The sequence below is a fragment of the Thermobia domestica genome, chromosome 9, assembly GCF_964235325.1.
Source record: "Thermobia domestica chromosome 9, izTheDome1.hap1.1, whole genome shotgun sequence".
Lineage (NCBI taxonomy): Eukaryota > Metazoa > Arthropoda > Insecta > Zygentoma > Lepismatidae > Thermobia > Thermobia domestica.
Window position 1 is genome coordinate 43,615,983 of NC_137462.1, and position 19,828 is coordinate 43,635,810.

General features: G+C 35.9%; 1 protein-coding gene across 3 annotated transcripts in view; it reads right to left on the reverse strand.

Annotated features, from left to right (window-relative positions):
- Positions 1–19,828, reverse strand: part of LOC145694622 (synergin gamma-like) — a 55,064-nt gene continuing 35,236 nt past the window's right edge. For 2 of the 3 annotated variants that reach the window (XM_081771024.1, XM_081771023.1), the window contains 2 exons: positions 16,729–16,874; positions 1–7,047 (listed from right to left, as the gene is read on the reverse strand). In XM_081771024.1, coding sequence (XP_081627150.1) covers positions 6,826–7,047; positions 16,729–16,874 — 368 coding nt within the window. In that variant the 3' untranslated portion in view covers positions 1–6,825. Of the gene's footprint in view, positions 7,048–7,130; positions 7,416–16,728; positions 16,875–19,828 lie in introns of those variants that run through there. The other variant, XM_081771025.1, reaches the window with a different exon arrangement.

Here is a 19,828-nt window from a genome sequence, read left to right on the forward strand (position 1 = left end):
AAAAGAGAAATTCACTCCATTGCCATCCTTTCAGCCTTTTCTGTTTTTCTTATTTAATCATCTGCTTTAGGGCAGTACACACTTAACAATAAGCACTCAACTGTAGACCTAATTTGCATTTAGTTTATACAAAGCAATATGTAAAGATCCTCAAAATTATACCGTAGTTGACAATTATTCAGTCTCTAGTGGTACTCATAAACGAAATCGATTCAGAAGTAAGTGTACAGGAGAAAAAATCCAGATATAACCGACTGATCGTACATTCTTTTACAAAAAGTCATAAGTATAAAGAAGGTACGAGGGACAGTCAGAAAGTTCCCGGAATTCTGTCGTAGCTCTTTATTACCACAATGTAAGTACACATTTACTTAATTGCCCTCAAAGTTAGCACCTTCGGAACACACGCACACTTGTTTTAATGCTACCGTGATTGGTGGAAACATCGACGATAGCTCTTTTTTGGTACCTTCCGAAGTCAGACGTCGCGTTGGTTTTGATCTCTTCGACGTCATTTTTAGCTTTGGGAAGAGCCAAAAATCCGATGGTACTAAACTGTTTTTAAAGCTATCAAAGCCTCTGATGCAGATTTTCCCCAATTTGCACATGAACTTGATGTTTGCGCGTTGCTTAATATATGAAATTGCACCAACTGATCACAGTCCTTCATTCAGCTACATTACTCCTACACTGGCTGTTATGACGTGTTAATACTTGTCAAATTCATAATTAAGCAACCTAAGGACTACCTGTACAAAATTCATTGCGGTTGCATCAAAAATGCCGACACTAGAAGAACCTTCCAGGAATTTTTTGACTGCTCCTCGTATAATACTTTAACGTTTCTGTGTAAAATAGGTATAATTATATTTATAAACGACAACGTCTCAGTGTGTCACACTAATTCCTAATAATAAATCGACACGCTACCAGATGTCGCTATCTGCGCTATCACTTGGCTGTTTGGCTAATAGATGTCACTACTATGCACGCAATTTGCAAATTTAAAACTATTGTGACGATTTAATTGTAACTTAAAAACACTTTTGTTTCAATTTAATTATTTCAAAATAAGACAAGGGCCTTAATCAAATTTAGATCCGATGGTTATTATTTGTGTGTTTCCACAGTAATATATTGTGACGATTACCTTGTTTAACTGAATTATTTCAAAATGGATAATCGTGATATTGACCATGAACGTGCTTTGCTATATATTATTAGGACAAGGACCCTAATCATAGTTCGATTCGAGCATTAGTATTTGTGTATACGCGCGTTAGCTGGTACGCAATCTCAAAATAATGTAAAATGTAAACAATTAAGAGTTTTTGCTTAAGCAAGGTTTTAACCTATAATGTACAGTCATGTCCAAAATGATTGTCGCATATCTATAACTGTCTTCTTGTAAGAATATAATTTGATAATGATTTTGCAGGGTACTTTTAGTACTGTTGTTATGCGTATAATCGGGAAATGTATATTTGTGGTAATTTTTTATAGGAAAAGAATTATAAATACGAAAATTAGAATGAGTAAAACAAAATATTGTTAAATGGACAAGAAAGATTTGTTTTTCGTTATATTGACCTTATTTACTGCGCTTTTGACATGAACTTTGCCACATACATGTCTTTGCCGATTATAAACATACTAACATTATAAAAAAAATACCGGGTGAAATCGTTATCAAATTATATTCCTACAAGAACATATTTATAGATATGCGATAATCATTTTGGACATAAGTGTACAATAGGCCGCAACAACAAGTAACTATAAATATATACTAAGTTTCAGAACAAGAAAGCCTCGATTCCTGGAAATCCATCGACACCTCCACGCCTTTGTCCCTTGTCAACAGACCTTACATCTAAGAAAACAGGAGACCCTCGGTTAGAAAGAGGAAAAGAAGTTGCCAAACGTCTCCTTTTCTTCAGATTTCTTTAATTTTATCACCAAAAGTAATAACATTATGTCTTCATTTTTCACTTGTTTTCCTTATTTGTTTTTTCTTCTACTTAATTACATCGGACATGTGGCAACATCCACCAACCACGTTCTAACAAGAGTTGTGTTGCCCTTTTGGTAATGGTGTGAGACAAGGCTCTTATGTTTTGAAACGGACAATATGTACTTGTTTCGATGAAATTCGAGACCCATGGACAAGTCTATAAAAATCTATCTTTCAAAGACATGGGGTAGCCATTTTTTATTTTTAAAAAAGATCGAATATATCAAAAATTTAAAAAAAAAAATCAAAATGCTTTTTTTGATATTGAGGGATACACCTTCACGCAAAATGAACGAAGCTGTTATTTCATGTCTTCATAAAGAAATAAAGAAAAAAAAAAGGTATTCCTTTTTAACAGTACACTATACACAACTAGGAGAGGCTTATTTTTAAAGTTTATATGTATTTATAATAGTTTCAACAAAAATTCTCTGTTGATACGTTTCACTTCGGAAACCAGTTACAAAAAGGAGGAGGAAATCTTATTCAACCATTTCCCCTTAGAAATCACACCCTCTTGGTCAATCGTGCCCAGAATGAAACATTTCATCGCAGATCTCAAACGCTACACTAACACCTTGAAGATTTTATATTATAAATGCTTCAAAGACTTTACTCAACATTAAAGTATTTTACTTTGAAAGGGTTATCAATATTGCCTAAAAGAAGTTAAATTCGAATTATACATGAAGAGATTTATGCACAGTTATACAGTAATCATTGTGATTAGAGGTAAAATACAGTTTCGTCATATTGTGTTATTAACAAGATGCTTGGTTTTCGGTGTGTAGTAATTTTAACTAATTACAATATATTTCTTTGAATATTCAACTTATCTTTTTAATATACATATAAAATTCGATGCGACTCAATCCTCCCATTCCGGAGCTACTAAAATAAAAAGTAAAACCAATCATACCAAATTCTCATTCAAAATATTATCAACACTAACAAATGTTTCTTATTATATCACAACATTTTTTAATACTAAAACTTAAACTGGCTGAGACGCGAGTTTCCCGTCTCCTCCTAACTTTACCAACGCCTAAAGTTTCTTTATTTTGTTTATTTGTCCAAGTGTAAAAGACTAAAGATCAACCACTGACGAAAATAAGACAAAAAATACACGACCCATTACAATAAAAGACCCTAATAACTCCCACATTAGACAAAGAATAATGTACAAAACCGATAACGAATACTCTAGTACATGCCTTTAGGACACAGTATTACATCTATTACAAGAAAATTAATGTATGCAATGGTCAACTTACATATAATTTAAAAAGACAATGTAGATTTTAACACAACAATAAGAACAATGTATGAGAACAATAATATAAATACTGAACCACTCACAAAACCAGACGTAGAAAATATTTGAACCTCCTAACTTTATTACGGTAACATACTTGATTATGATATGGTACTGGAGAGTACACAATTAACGGTTTTGCTCATAGGCAATACACATCCTGCAGCACCATGGTAGAAGTACGAAATAGAAATAACTTCCGAGTTTCTGACAAATGATAACAGTAATTAATATAAGTCTTATGAACAATACTAGTGCCAAATGACAGATCTCAAACAACAATGACAGTTTTTACTTATCATACATATATTTTTTAAAATGAAGACAATGACCAATAACGCCATTTATTATGCAATCACATTCACGTCTATCTTGAAGTTCTTATTGTGTACCAAATAAAATTACCAACCAAGCAAGTTTTATATTAGTTTATATTTTAATGAGAGCAGTTATTTGGATGTGATGAATATATGTTTTGATATACATACATACGTTAAAATGACCGTGAAACAAAAAGCTACACTACAGAGGAATATACAGTAGCTTTCTTATATGGGCCAATTTACAACTAATTGGAAAACGTCTGTCATTATACTCTGTAACTAACGTCATATTTATGTAATATCTCATTCTTTCTTGAACTGGATTTTTCTGTTATTTCTCCAATAACTCATGTTAAACTAAAATACCAGAAAAATATAAGTCTTCTACTTTCACTCGCACGGAAGAATGTTTTGATGCGGTATGCTTACACTAGCTTTGAGAGAGGGAGGCACAAGGTAGTTCAACAAATGATATGAACGGCTGAGAATAGAGTCTGTGAAAGAAAACTAAGCATACAGCCATTACTATCTATATATTAGTTGGGAGCGACTACATATATATCATGAGTGCAATACTGTTACCTCCAAGTACGACTGAAACACATACAAGATAAATCTTCTTCTTTTTTAAGTTTTACGTCCCACGGTTATGCCGGTTAGGCTAAAGGAGACGGTGATTATGAGAGATGAGTGAAATGGTGGAATGAAGAAAGTGGGAGGAAACGGGAGAACCCCGAGAAAACCCACGAGCACGGTGTTTGTCCACCACAAAGTTCACTTGGCGGAGGCTGGGATCGAACCCGGGACCCCAAGCACCAGAGGTGAACGCTCTACCACTGAGCCACCGCGCCCCCCTACATACAAGATAAGTTGTAAGTCCTGTTACCATCACAATCAGCAGTACAATTCAGAAACCACATGCCACAGAGTATCGCGGTCCCTTGCAAAATGTACGATAAGTTTTTTTTTTTTTTTTTTTTCATTTTCCTAATTTCCAGCATTCTTTGGTTTCGTTTCAGAATGACTACGAAAAAACATATACGACAGTCCTTCCCACTGGTTTGGTGGCTTGCGTGTGCGCCTTTGATGCACATGGTCTCGGGTTCGATTTCCGATGGAAGAGCATTACAAACCTTCAACGCATTACAGTAATTTCAATTTCACCTTAAATTGTGGATCTACGTCTCCTATGGGATCGATGCTGAAAAGTGAGGATACCACAGAAGGCAGCACAGTGTGTACTGTGGTGGTCTATGGAGACCAAATCGCTAATAACCGTAAAAACGAATTTTCGCCTTTAATATGGACGTGATCCTGCCTCCAAGCCCAGCATCGCATTAAGTGACAGACAGAGAACATTAGGATGACGATAGGGTGAATAAATTCCAATGTCACGCATAAACATATTCATGGTACACCTAAGACGAATATGTGATGTTGGCTACTGCACAGTAAGGTATTCGGTCCATATTTCTTCAGTGAGAACAACATTACAGCGAGCACTTACTGTGACATGTTAGAGCAGTACCTCTGCCACAGATGGAAGAGAAGTTGCAGACGTCCATTATTTTCCAATACGATGCGAGTGCTTTTATTGATCTCAACATTTGTTCGGAATATTTTGAACAGAGATTTCGCTGAGAAAGATTTATCCCAGTCTGTCCTCGATTACCTGATATCACACTCGCTGGATTTTTCTTTTGAAGGTGTGTTAAACTCTATGTGGTCTTCTGTTGACGCTACACATCGAAGGTGAACCATTGGCGCTGTACGAACTTTTGATGCTGATATGCTCCAGTATACAAGGTTAGAAATATTACCATGATATCCTGCTAACAATCAAAGAGAAATACTAATAGCAAACAAAACTTGTTAAATTGTGATACATTTTACGGGACCACAATGCTCTGTATCATTTGGTTTGGAAGCTCTGATTGATTCTGATGGTAACAAAACTTTTCGAATTCCTGTATATTTTTCGTCTCCTCTCTGCTTTTGTTCTAATCTTCACAACAATGCACAATAGTTTGTTTTAACTAGAGAAGTAGAATGTGAGAAAGGAAAACAAGTAATCAATATCCAGGATCTGGGACTATCCACTAGAAAAGAACGAGCATAAAATAAAAGCAAACGTCGAAGTCGAAAGAACTTTTCTGGAAGAAGTATATTGTGGGTTTTGTATGAAGAATTACGAAAACGTGATTAATAATTATGTCTTCGAAATGTATGTGTTGCGAAATACACAGTTCGAGTTTGTGTTTTGCATCCCTATATGCACTACGGAGGTTATGAAGGACGGAACTAACTAATTAACATGAGCTCTGCACCACGACCGGGCTTCTTAATTCAATGCAATTGGCAGCTGTACCGACTACTGCTGTTAAAATTCGAAAAATTCATTATTTGAATAATGGATTCTTAGAATATTCGATATTATTCGAACAATATTCATTATTTGGACAATTTTTCAACAAATTTCGGATAATGAATAATTGTTCAAATATTGAAAATAGATATTCGAATAACAGGGGGAAAATATTCGAACAATTTTAACAACACAAGCACAGACCATCATGTAACTTTATAGTGTAGAGCGTTCCCCACCACTCTACCTCGCCTCCAAGAGAGTCAGATTACAGGACCACATCACCGGCCCCGGTTTAAGATGAAGACAATTAAATTGGTTGAACGGAAATCCGATTAGGAAGTGCTGGAAATAGCAAGCAAGGAAAGGGTGATATTGAATGTAAGTAAAAAGAGAAAGGCGAGCCAGTTGGCATATTGAGTAGAAACGGCGAAAAGAACGAGAGAGAAGATGAGGAACAAGATTACAACCAACGTGAGTATAAAAACGGATAACTCCTATCAGGACAAAGATGTTGACTGTGGACCATGCCGCAAGAAAGCTTTCCAATTTGCACCATGTGACCTCTTCCAGTAATGACAAGATATTTATGACGACCATGTATCAAAACATACTACCTCGAGGACAAGTAGTGATCTTCTGAAAGTAGTATCTGGTTATTTTTGAACCTGACCGTACATTTCTACGGAACAATTCTGTATATATGTATATCAACATGCTGCAGGTAACTGCCAAACTAAAACAGTACGTGTTGTAGCATTTTACTAAAAAAATACCCTGTTTTATCACATCAAACATTGGATCACTCTTAAAGTAACGATATACGAGGTAAACCTGGAAGCAAACAATCGACACAGTTAACCCATAGATTCGCACAAGTCGAGTGGTACAGGTGTCCGCCATATGTAAGCTGATGTGCTTTCTCACGACTGTTCGAGAACTCAACGTTCGTAAGACACACACCACAAGTATTCTCTTGCAAAACAGCCTCTTGAATTTCATCTTGAGACGAACAGTCCACTGTCTCTACCTGAAACCAAGAAATATCAAAACAAAAAAATCACGCTATTTCTTAATGGATGGATTTTTATAGCACCGCGAATTAGATATGATACTTTTATGTTGTTAGTAATGTTAATTACACGAATACATACACATACGCTACATTTAAAATTTTTGAACACTACATCAATCTCGAAGATCTTGGTAACACTTTTATTGCTAGTATGGTGGTTAGTAGTACTTATTCTTGTAACATAACAACAGCTTTCATTCAGCAATCAACACTTCTATTTCTATGAACACTTGATGTGCTGCGTGCGAAGATATGGACGTCATCTATTCTTTATGGACCAAGCTATAAGACCAGTACTTCTGACCACTCACCACTTGGGCCAGCTAGAATAGCATTAATAAAACAAACACATATGTTGTTATCAAGAAACCTTAAACAACACTTGTCTACAAATGATCAGGCTGGCAAACGAGAGAGTGATTTATTTGCTCTTTCAATTGGAGTGACTGGACGTAAACATTACAATTCCAATTAATCCTATCACAACAAAAATAAAACCAGCGAATGATTAGTTTCATTTTCTGACGTTTGATATCTCACATCAAATTTACAACACCATGTCTTTGTCGTTTCTTGTGTATCAATAACATAAGTGAATTTTGTTTTGTCCGGCAATTTTAAATCTTCACCGAAGCTCGCAACCATGATAAGCCATTGGAAAAACAAAGAACAGGATAACCATAATTTCGAATCATTACAACTGCCATCATTATTATCGAATTCTGAAAAATATTGTTATGTTGAACCAGCACCATTTTGCACTTAGATCAAAGAGAACGTTTCATCTGCTCTCCGCTAGCTTCAATATCGCGGAATTTCCGTTAAGATTTTCGTATCTGTAATTTGGAATTTGCAATTGCGATACAAAATCCGCAACTTGAAAAAAAAATCTTGGTATAAAAATGAAATTTTTGAGTTTAACGTCCCAGGATTATGCCTGTTAGGCTAAGAGAGACGCTGACTGAAGCAAGTGAATGATGATGGAAGAACTGGTGGAATGAGAAAGAGGGAAGAGACGGGAGTACCCCGAGAAAACGCAAGAGCAGGATGTACACTAGAGACCTGCACGGGCCGGGCCCAGCCCGAGGCCCGAATCCCGGCCCGGCCCGCGGGCCGACTCTGCTATTTCTTTGGGCCGGGCCGGGCTTGGGCGGGCCGACACTGTTATTTCTTTGGACCGGGCCGGCCTTGGGCTAGCTGACACTGATTTCTCTTCAGGTCGGGCCGGGCTGGGGCCGGTCAATTGAAATTCTTTAATAATTATAGACTTTCGTTAAATGATAATTGGAATAAAGCCAAACGTTGAAGAAGTGTGTCCATGAAAAATGTTACAACGAATTCAATAGCTATTTACAGTTTGTGTTGCTTAGCGGCTCCACTTTCACTATAGAGGATTGCAGGCATTATGCGGTAAATTGAGCTCTGACTTTGACCTTCACTGAACTCAAAATATAACAAGAAGGGCTGGGAATGTTTTGCCTGTCGCTAAACAATATTGCCATCTTCACTTTATGCTAAAAATCAATTAAGTTAGATTTTTGTTACAGGGAATGGAGTTTTTGTTCTCTCGATGACAGGAAAAGTTCTAGGAGGCAATGGTACCATTCGGGAGGCAAGCGTCAGGTTATGAACCAGAGTTTAGAAAATGTTTCTGAGTACTAAATTTTGAGAAAGATTGGGGCTCGAGCTAATTTTTTTAAAAAATTATCGGGCCGGGGTCTGGCCAAAAACTTTTAAAATTTATCGGGCCCGAATCGGGCTTGGGCCAAGAATTTTATAAACTTATCGGGCCGGGCCGGGCTTGGGCCGAAAATCTCCAAAACTTTTCGGGCCCGGGCTGGGCCGGGCCTAGGTACGTTCGGGCTGGATTGGGCTCGGGCCGATTAACCTTACCTGGTTGGAGATCGAATCAGGGACGTCACGCACTAGAGATAAGCGTTCTACCACTGAGCCATCGTGAATCCTTTAAAAATCTCGGTATAGTTCATTCTTCAAATAAACGGGACTCCCAACACACTGTGGCAACGGTAGCTCTAAAAGCGTTCTAATGCTCTTATCATTATCTTGTAATGTTACTTGTAATGCCAATGCAAACAAATAAATACGCTCTCCACTCACTCATTTACCAGTCTGGCCAACTCCTAACAATGCACATGAAGAATAATCACAACACAGCACATACAAGTCGCTCTCTCTTACACACACCCATACACACATGCATATACACATTCATACGCAAGGGCATGTACGGCAATTAAGATATTTGACTGATACAACGTATGGAATACATATTACAAGGTAAAAAACAGTACTCAACTCAATTGTATTCCTAGAAGCTGAGAAACTTCCCGATATTTCAGATACGTAAGCGAATATCCTTTTTCGAGAATTATGGAGGTTTATTACAAGTTACGCAAAAAGTTCTTCAGTACCAGTGCATATTATATATTCTTATACAAAATAACGAAGTGCCGTTCTTTTAAAAAAATAACTTTTATGTGGGGACTAAATACAACTATTCCTACCCCTTAAAAATTATGCTACTGTGAAGTGCACTTACACAACTATTACCTATTCTAAATTATTTTTATTTTTCAAGTGTATGAAAGTATTAAAATCTCTTTGGCACTATTCTTGATGCGTTCTTCAACCTCCTTCACACTACTACCATGAATCCCGTACCAAGTTCATAGTTGCCCAACTCGTACTTCCAAACGTATAGCGATTTAGTAATTTTCCATAAATGAACAAAGGATTTTTTAAAGAAATTTCAGAATAGTAAATACGAAATCTGTAGATTATAAATATTTATTATTGTGAACCTTTCTATTATGTGCACCTACCACAAAATTTGTATCAAGAGAACAACTGGAATTTAAAAGTATTTTTTTTTTTTTCAGTATTAAATTTTGGATTTTTCGTCTTAATGAAACAAACGTCAAATATGTTCGTTTCAATAGTTGATTTGCACTGTGTAAAACCTTGCTATTTTTTTTCTTTCTCTTTCTTTCTTTGTGTGCGTGTGTGTAAATGTTTAGAGAACCCCGAAATAGCTTCTTTAACTTTATGTTGATCTAGTGTTGGTGTTTCTTTTAAGCTAGGTTGCCATGTTGCAAGAATCTTGTAGCTGACATTAAAAAAATCTTGTAACCCCATCTTTCTATTTACTGTTTACAGAGTACGACTTTCTGAAAGCAAGATAGATATCTCCTCTAGCAGCACTGCACTCTAGTGGACAAGTAGTGAAGAATCCGTTGTTTCGAAAAGGGCTAAATTATTTTTTTTTCTTTATGTCAGTGGGAGGGCGACAGCAGGTAGCAAGCAAGACGCCCCAGAAAGTTGTAGATGGTTTGGCTCCTTGCAAGATGAAAAAATGTTGCATGGAGAAATATTGTACGGTTACAAGATTTTTTTTTAATGACAGCTACAAGATTCTTGTAGCATGAAAACTAACCTTTAGTCACATGATATACGAATCTTGGCATGAACAAGATATCTCATAAACGCCGGTTGAAAGTTTTTATAAACGAAATAGCTTTTGTATTGGCTCAGATACTTTTCCAAATTCCTAGGTGGTTTCAGGCTGGCTTTTAAATTATGTTTCATTGCAATCTTTCGTAGTCTATATGATAAGTTATGGAATAGCGGAAAGATAGCCCATTTATCCACATGTTTATTCTTTTTTTTTTTAATTTTCAACAACATTGTAAGCCTTTTTTGCTATATATTCAATAAATATACTGTATTTATTAATGTTTACGATACAACACACAAAATACTTTAGAATAAGCAGCAATTGTGTAAGTGCGCTTTACAATAGCATAAATGTACGAACAGGAATAGCTTGATAAGCCTCCACATACTAGATTAACAAAAACTTGGTTATTTTGCATAGAAATTTAAAATATCTACTCACACTGAAGTTGACAGGATGTGGAGAATTTTTTGCATAACAAGCGTCTATAATCCTCGAAAAACAACACACGTTTACGTATCCGAAATATCGGAAAGTTTTCCAGCTTCTAGGAATATGATTGATAAAGTACTGATTTTAATTAAGATACTATTAGAATTCACTTCGCAAAGATCATTTGCATTACTTTTACTTGATGTATGATACTTAGCACGAAATATTCTTATTCCTTTTTCTGTTTTATCGCAAAGTCCTTCATGATTATTATTGTTAGTTTTCATCTGTGTTATTGATTAGACCTTCCGATTTTACAAAATCGGAGCTTGTCGAATATGCTGAATAAGAAGTTAATTTTAATTCAGGAAGAAAAAGATCTTTCAACCAGAATATTGAGAGTCAGCACAGGAACCAACCAGTAATCCTCCCCATTCTCCAGCAGAAGACAAGAACAAAGTTGTCGAAATTATTGAAGTGAAAATTCAACTTTAAATACACAGAATCAGGACAAGATTTGATATAATACATATTCCTTGTGTTTGCTGTTATTTTCTCATAGGAATATATCATGAGTTCACGAAAAGGAAAGGTTATGTTTATTTATTTCGACTTGTTTTACATGTCGAGGTCAAAACTATATGAAGTCTTATCTACCATCTAAACATAACAGAGGTTCACAAAAGTTCCCATAAATACACTTTTTTCTTTCTTTCTTTAGCGGGTATGATTATTAAAAAACTACAACACTCAATCAAATTGTGTGTGTTGTTCCCATGCCAATTAATGAAAATATTCACTCACAAAAATATATATCTAGCAAGCAACTTGCACTTTAGCATTGCCCTTAAGAAGCAAAATATTTAGAATTTTCTCGCTTTTGTTTCTCCGTAAATTTACACGTACAACAGAAGTATGCATAAAAGAGACAATCGTTAGTGAACGTATCATTGATTATGCAATAAAAGTAACTTGTTTATACTTTTGGTACTCGGAAAATTCAAGAACAATTCGGATAGAATTCTGCATTTACAATTAGAATTGAATTATTTATGACAAAATTTCTCATCTGAAACTACAATTATTCCAAGGTAACTAGGCGATTCCACGGTACTTGCATTTCTTTATTTCCGCATATTACATTTTCAGCACGCTACAAGTTTAGAAATATGTTGATTTTTACTATTAAGAAATCAACTAACTATATATTGGTGACATAGACTTATGTCTGCACCATTAAAAAAAAAAAAAAAAAAAAAAAAAAAAAAAAAAAAAAAAAAAAAAACCTCAAATGAAGAAATGAAGAACTATGTTAAAATTAAGGCACACGGAATCCATGATTATTTACTTATGAATTAATTAAGTCCATTCGTTTAATATGAAGAAATAAACTTCTAGAGTTTGCATTCGATGCATTTCATTTTCGTCAAACTCACACGCTAGTAAAGTGAAAAATGAATGTTCATACACATCTTCCGGTAACTACATATCGTTACTCACTTGTTTTACAGAATATGGTAGTATGTGCTTGAGATATGTAAGGGTTATTCATTTAATTCCCATATTTTTTCCTCAGAAAATTTTAATTGAAGCTGGGATTCCTCACCATAGATGACTGTAATAGCCTTTCATGGTGACACTACGGTGTTATGCTAATCGAGCCCAAGCAGTATCGAGTGAGATATGACTGTGTTTGGTGTGATCCGTGTCTGATTGTGAAATGGGCAATGAAACGAAATAGGAAATCCATGTTAAATTTCGATGTTAATTCCTTAGAAAACAGCTACAAAGACGTATGAAATAGTGCAAGTAGCATTCAGTGATGCAGCAATGAGTCACGCAACGACCTTTCAGTGGTTTGTACAATTAAAGCTGAAAGAACGTAGTCTTGGTTACCTATTCATGAATTGGAATGAGTAGAAAATTGCACAGATCAATGCAATTATGAGATTCGTTTATCGACTGATTGTCGATGAAATTGCGGGATTGTTTAATATTTTCATCGATTCATGTCACAAAATCTTACATGAAGACTGGGAATGCGGCGTGTATCGGCGAAATAATGCCAAGGATTCTCACACAGACCAGGACACTCGAGTCACATCAACAGGGAACTGAAGGAAACAGTAGCGAACGATCCGATGCCTGGCCGTATCATTACAGAGTATGAATCATAAATTTACGAGTACTATCCCGAAACCAACTTAATGTCGTCCTAACGGACATTACCTGGATCCCTGAGATCCAGAAAGGCCAGACAAGTCCGATCCCGGCTGAACATGCTACTGACTTTTTTTTTCTTTCTTTTGTAAGTTCGGAATCGTACATTACGAATTTGTTCCACGTGGCCAAATTGTCAAAAGGAGGTCACACCTACATTGTAACGGCTACGCTCCGTTCGTAGTAAAGAGCCGGACAAGTGGGAATCTGGACAGTGGCACCACCCTTGACACTGGAGCGAGAAATGTTCAATGTCCGGATGACTTCCGAAATCGAATGCCCCATTCGTCTAGCATCAATTATTATCTCGCGCTCAAACAACGATAATTTCTGTCGGGTTACCATCACCACGATGAACCACCTTTCACTACACTCTCAAATTACTTCGCGCCGTCTGATCGGTTTTCCGCAATGTTCTCGCGACGTCAATTAGTTCCTTCCACTATGCCATGATTTCTGAATATTTAAGTGTACACACATTGCAACATATTCAAGACAGTTAGTACACTGTTACATAACTTTTTCACCTTTTTTTTTTTTCATCTTCTTTACTCCCTATGAACCACAGGAAAAATGTAGAAGCAGTTGAATACAAGCCCTACAAATTTATTTTGCTATATGAGACTAGTACGTGGATTTATCATTTCTACTCTGCACTTATTAGTTTGTATTCATACTACTTATAAATTATTTATAAAAAACGAAAATAGAAAAAATAAAAAGGCCTTGTGTCCATCTTAAACACAAACTAAATACAACTTTCTTACAAGGCTGTCTATAATCTTTATTATAAATTATCTAGAAATGTTACAGTAGTAGTAGTCTGAAGAAGGAAGTGATATACTTCCGAAACTGTAACATTTCTAATTAATTTATAACAAACATTATAGACAGCCTTGTAAGAAAGTTTGTGAAATAGAAAAGCTATCAATCTTGACCCTAAAGAGTATTCGTTACTCTACATTTCTTCTTTCCGTAATTTCACACTTCTTTAGATAGAAGGCAAAAAATGACTGTTGATTTTAAAACTGATACAGTCAATACCTTCATGCTCATGATTGGTTGATTATATGAAATATGTTTCTCCACAAATATTGTTATAACGTCAGCTGTAGACGAAATGCAATTTTACTGTTTATATGTCTATTTTTACGTACCATACATGGAATCTTCCGATAAACTAAAATGAGGATGAATTATAGCAGTGAGAACCAATGAAAGATTTTTATTTTTGCTGTGTTCAGTGCTCTAGTTTGTGAAGCCACAAATTAAATATTTGATGGATTGTAGATTAACGTAAGATCCGAAAACCATGAGCTTCTACCGGAAATCAAACATCAGTCTTTCAAAGTAAGACAAGATCGCTAAATTTACCTGTATCTATAAGGGAGCTCAAACCACGGAGTCAGTTGAGTTACTAAGAACCAACACCATGGTCAAGATAACACAAAAGTATTATTTCTAAATTGAGTTAGTAGATATGTAATTAATAGATACAACAGAACACACACAACTACACATTTTCTACTAGTTAGCAAATCTCATAATAATATATACCTAAAGCAAAGAGTGTACTCGAATCTTTGTATATACATATTTACGAAATAAGAACGAATATTTAATGTAACTTTCTTAATTGCTGAATAATAAAGAGAATTCTAAATACAAAATTTTAAGTTCACATGATTACTTAAAGAGTATATTACAATTCAAATACTAAACTTTGGGCATAGGTTCACACTCACCATTCGAAACGTCCAACGTCACTTGCTTTACAATTGGGAATATTTCGGGCTCCTTCAATTGGGTCACTCAAAAAGTTTACAATGCTATCCTATTCAGGAAGTGATTTGAAATCCCACCCTCACTGTTCTCTCTCAATCTCCAGAACACATTTGTGTCTTTCTGATATTGAATTTTTGTTGTTGGGGGCACGTGTAGTAGCGATCAAGTTCTCACCATTATTATTTTAAACTATTGTTAAAACTCTGATAGACAACGCTGAGAGAACGGCTACTATGCCAAAAGAAGCATAAAAAATTTAATTAAAACATAAATAAATAAGACAGCCGCCCTTCAAACTATTTAATGACCTAACAGAATCCACATCGACTATTAACCATTCAAGCCGGCGTTTCAATTCCTACTTCCTACTCTACTGCGGTATTTAAATAATGTCTTGCTAGCAAGGCGTTTTCAAGCTTTTTTAATGCTCTTCATTTAGGGAGTGCGTGCTCTAGATTTTGTCCAGAAGGTAGGCATTTGAATGGCGACTGCGGGTCTCGGCATGAAGGGCTAATAAAGTTGTATTCACCCAACGCTAAAAATGGTAACCTTGACAATAGACGTTTCAGCAATGATCTGCCATTTTCATCAGTATGATCCTTTAAGGAATTTTACGCAGCTTGAAGAAGAGTTAATGGAACGTCCTTCTAAGTTTCTTTCATTGTGTTGTTTTCTCTTTATATGTTATCAAAATTGGGAACGAAAAACCGACATATTTTATACTTATACAAACAGATAAAGAGAAAGTAATACGTGTGTAGAAACAGGTAAAGAGAAAGCAATATATATATATATATATATATATATATATATATATATATATATGCAGGGATAGGTAAGAAGAAAACTACATTTGTAAAAACAAGTAACGGGAAAGCAACACAATGTAGAACCAAAAAAGTCAGAACAATGTTCTATTAACTCTTCAAGTGTTATTTTTGAAGTAAAAAAGCAGATAGCTCAGTTAAAACTTTTTTATACGATGCAGTAATTTTGCTAGAGCCTTTCAATTTCCGGTGTGCCTCTTCTGGCGCTCCTATCGATGTGTGTTTTTCCGTACCTCCTTCGAAAGAAGAGGGACAAGTTGCTGCGGTCCAGATCTTTCAATTGTTGGATGCGAAAGAGTTGCCACAATGAAGTATTTCACAGACTTCGCTGTGCTCTGTCTTGTTACCCATTCTAAGTACCCTTCGATCCTTACTAGTCACGACCAAGTGACTGAATGACAAATTGGCGACATAGCTGAGGTCATTCATTGTTTTTTCCTTAAGAAGCAAAGGAAGGCTTTCCACCATCAAAGGGTGGTCAAGGTGGGGCCGAAGTATGTTTCGCATATTTTCCAATGGCACACCTGAAATAGACAGGCTCTAACAACATGATTCTTTCAATAGTGTAAAATCCTTAAAAATCCGTACTGATAAAAGCGACAAGTTGTCACTGAAGCGTCCATTTTTAGTGTTCGACTCTTTTGGTGAGTACAGACTTTATTAGTACATCCACTCTTTCTTATATACTCCTTTTAGCATCAAACGATGAGGCCCGAAGTGCCCTGAAAGTAGTGCAAGTGACACTGGAACTTCGAATAATAAGTGTGCAATTTTTCTAATATTGCGAACAAATACTCTTTCCATTTAACTCTTCATATGAATCTACATTTCTAATCTTATAATAACTGTCTACAAGACACTGCTGCTACTTTTAGAGATAACTTAAATTGTACTCACCTCAATATCACTCTTATCATAGAAAGGTTTCAAGTTTTCCCAAATGCAACTTATATCCGTAAGCAATTTCTCTAACCGAGGATCAGTACCAAGTTGTTTGCATGATAAGCGTATTCGTTGTGACACACAGTAAACTTCTAGTAAGTCTGTGGAAGAACCAAATAATTATTAATTTGTTATTCATGAAATAACAATTATTAACCACTCAAAAATAAATAAATAAATCGGACACGCAAGTTCTCCTTTTTGGAATTCAATTTTTTTTTTTTTTTTACTCGCATTCAAACTTAAAATATGGACAGTTGCAAGTGTTGAGACAAGATTCCGAAAGACTAGCTGTAAGCATGATTATGCAATATATGAATATTTATTTATGAAAAATTACTATTATCTGATTAATGATTTAATTTTCCAATATCATTATATTTCATAATTTGGAAAATGTAACGAAAAAGGAAGACTGATAAAGGATAGGGAAGAAAAGTGAGGAAAAGAAAAGAGGGAATCTTAAGTTAAATGTCTAATTTGCCAAAGAAAATGATTAAGCACAAATGAACGGAGATTAAACTTTGATTAAATGAATAATACAGCGGTATCATTTCCAGTTACAGCCGAATAATTAACGCAGGCATCTTTGGGGTACGCTCCGGGTTTTGATTTACCATTGCAATTGAATTTTCGGTGTTGAGCCAGCATTGGAGGCCAATATACAAGTTTATTTGGATTAATACTTAGTTCTGGTCTAGAAAGCCAGAACAGCGTTGGGATCAATTAAGGAACTATCACATCGAATGTACATCGTTAGATCCCCATAGCCATTGGTGAGTTGTAGCAACAAGGAGTTTTTCATACACAAGGAGTGAAAATAATGCACATGAACTGGGACTCGAACCCAAGATCTTCTGCATACCATGCCGATGCATTAACCACTACGCTACCCAGTCCGCTTCCTGAACAACCATACGAGGTGCACACCAAACGTACGTGCCGTTTTGTTCTAAAGTCCTTTTCTTCTTTCTTTCTTTTTTCTTTCAGGAAAGCAATGTGGCGTCGAAGACTTCATCTTTCGTCTCTAAGCAGTGTAAGTTTTATTTAGTAGATGGCAACAGTTGAGTCACAGTGTCTGAACGAGTAAGACCTGTTTCTAGTACAGCCTGGGGACATGGAATTTTCAGTTGAAGAACAACGAGTAACTGTGAAATTCCTCACTGCAGCTGGACGTTGTGTAGTCGACATTCATCGCCAATTGGAGAGTGTTTGTGGTGATAATGCTCTTGCAGAAGAAACCACTGTTAAGAAGTGATGCGTGAGTTCAAAGTAGGGCGCACGAGTGTGAAAGATGAGTAGTGGTCCGGACGTCCAAAAACAACATCAACTGACACTAACATTGCCGTATAGAAAAATCTCATTATAGGAAATAGGCGTGTCACCATGCAGGAAATTTGTAATACACTGGGCGAACAATGGGGACAGTAGAACAAATAATTATAAACGAAAAAATGAAATGAAATGAAATCTTTGAGTTTTACGTCCCACGGTTATGCCGGTTAGGCTAAAGGAGACGGTGATGATGAGTAATGAATGAAATGGTGGAATGAAGAAAGTGGGAGGAAACGGGAGAACCCGGAGAAAACCCACGCACACGGTGTTTGTCCACCACAAAGTTCACTTAGCGGTAATTATAAACGAACTGAACCTAAGGAAAGTTTCTTTGGGTTTCACGAATGCTTAATGACGGATCAAAAAGAGGCAAGGATTCGATCAAGTGTTGCAAATTTGACACGTTTCAGAAGAGAGGGACGCAATTTCTAGACAGGTGTGACAATGGATGAATCACAGACTCAGTTATTCAACCCAGAAACAAAACGGTAGTCGATACAGTAGAAACACATAGATTCACCACCTCCAAAAAAAATTTCGTCAGTAGCATCCAATGAGGTGCTGTACGCTTCTTCTGGGATTCCCAGGAAGTTATATTGTTCCATCCTATTCCGAAAGGTCAAGCAATTATGGGCGAGTATTTTCGTACACTTTTGGATACAGAATTTTTGTCAAAATTGGCTGCGGAACGACCACAAATGGCAAATTGTAATTTCATCCTTCATATGAAGGTAAGGAAAAAAAACAAGCAATGTCCATCTGTGTACTTTAACGGGTGCTTTGCCTTATCTGTTGATGACTCTTGGTTCTATTTGACTGTATATTCCATACATGCGTAGATATAGAAATGTCCAAGGAATGGGGCAAAAGATTTCACTAACCCTATTCATTTTGTACGCGGTTTTCAATACGTCGTTTTCTCGAAAGTTTTGTGACATTCCTTCTTTTTTCTTCTTACTCTTCATATGGACAATGCACCGCCACACCGTGCTAATGTTGTGACCTCATTCTTGGCTGACCACGGTGCTGAACTTTTGCCACACCCACCGTACTCAGATTTAGCACCGACTGACTTCAGATTCTTCCCACATACTTTTGGTGTGCATCTCGTACATTCTTTCACTCTTGAAGTCAGTGTTCATTTAATCAGACCACGGTCGATAAGCCGAAGATCCTGCTTCGAGTCACGATCCAGTCGTGTGCTTTTTTCACTCTGTGTACCACTGAATTCGCAAATACAGAGGAATTGACGTGTTAAAAATTGATCTTTTCTTTCACAGTTTATTCAGTTTTCATACATTTATTAGGAGACAAGCATTACGAAACATATTATCTGAAACATTTTGGCTTAAAATTGACATAATACATTATTAAGTTTGTGGGTGAACCAATACCTTCCAATTGTTAGCAGACATAAGAAAAAAAAATTTAGCCAACTTCGAAATATTAAACTTAATAATTTCACGTTATAAGAGAGTATCCACTGGTTAGCAAGATAACTAAAGATACAAGTGAAACTTACTATTTTAGTTGCTTAGTCATCAACGTGACTGTAGATGAGTCTGCTTTGCTGACTCAGCTTTGCACCTGTATCTCAACATATGTACCCCTCTTTAGTTAGTTACTAATTATTAAATATTATGGGATTCTTAGGGCGGTATTTAAGTATTGTTAGAAAGACATCTAAAATTTCTATTTAATGCATTAAAAAGAAAGAAAA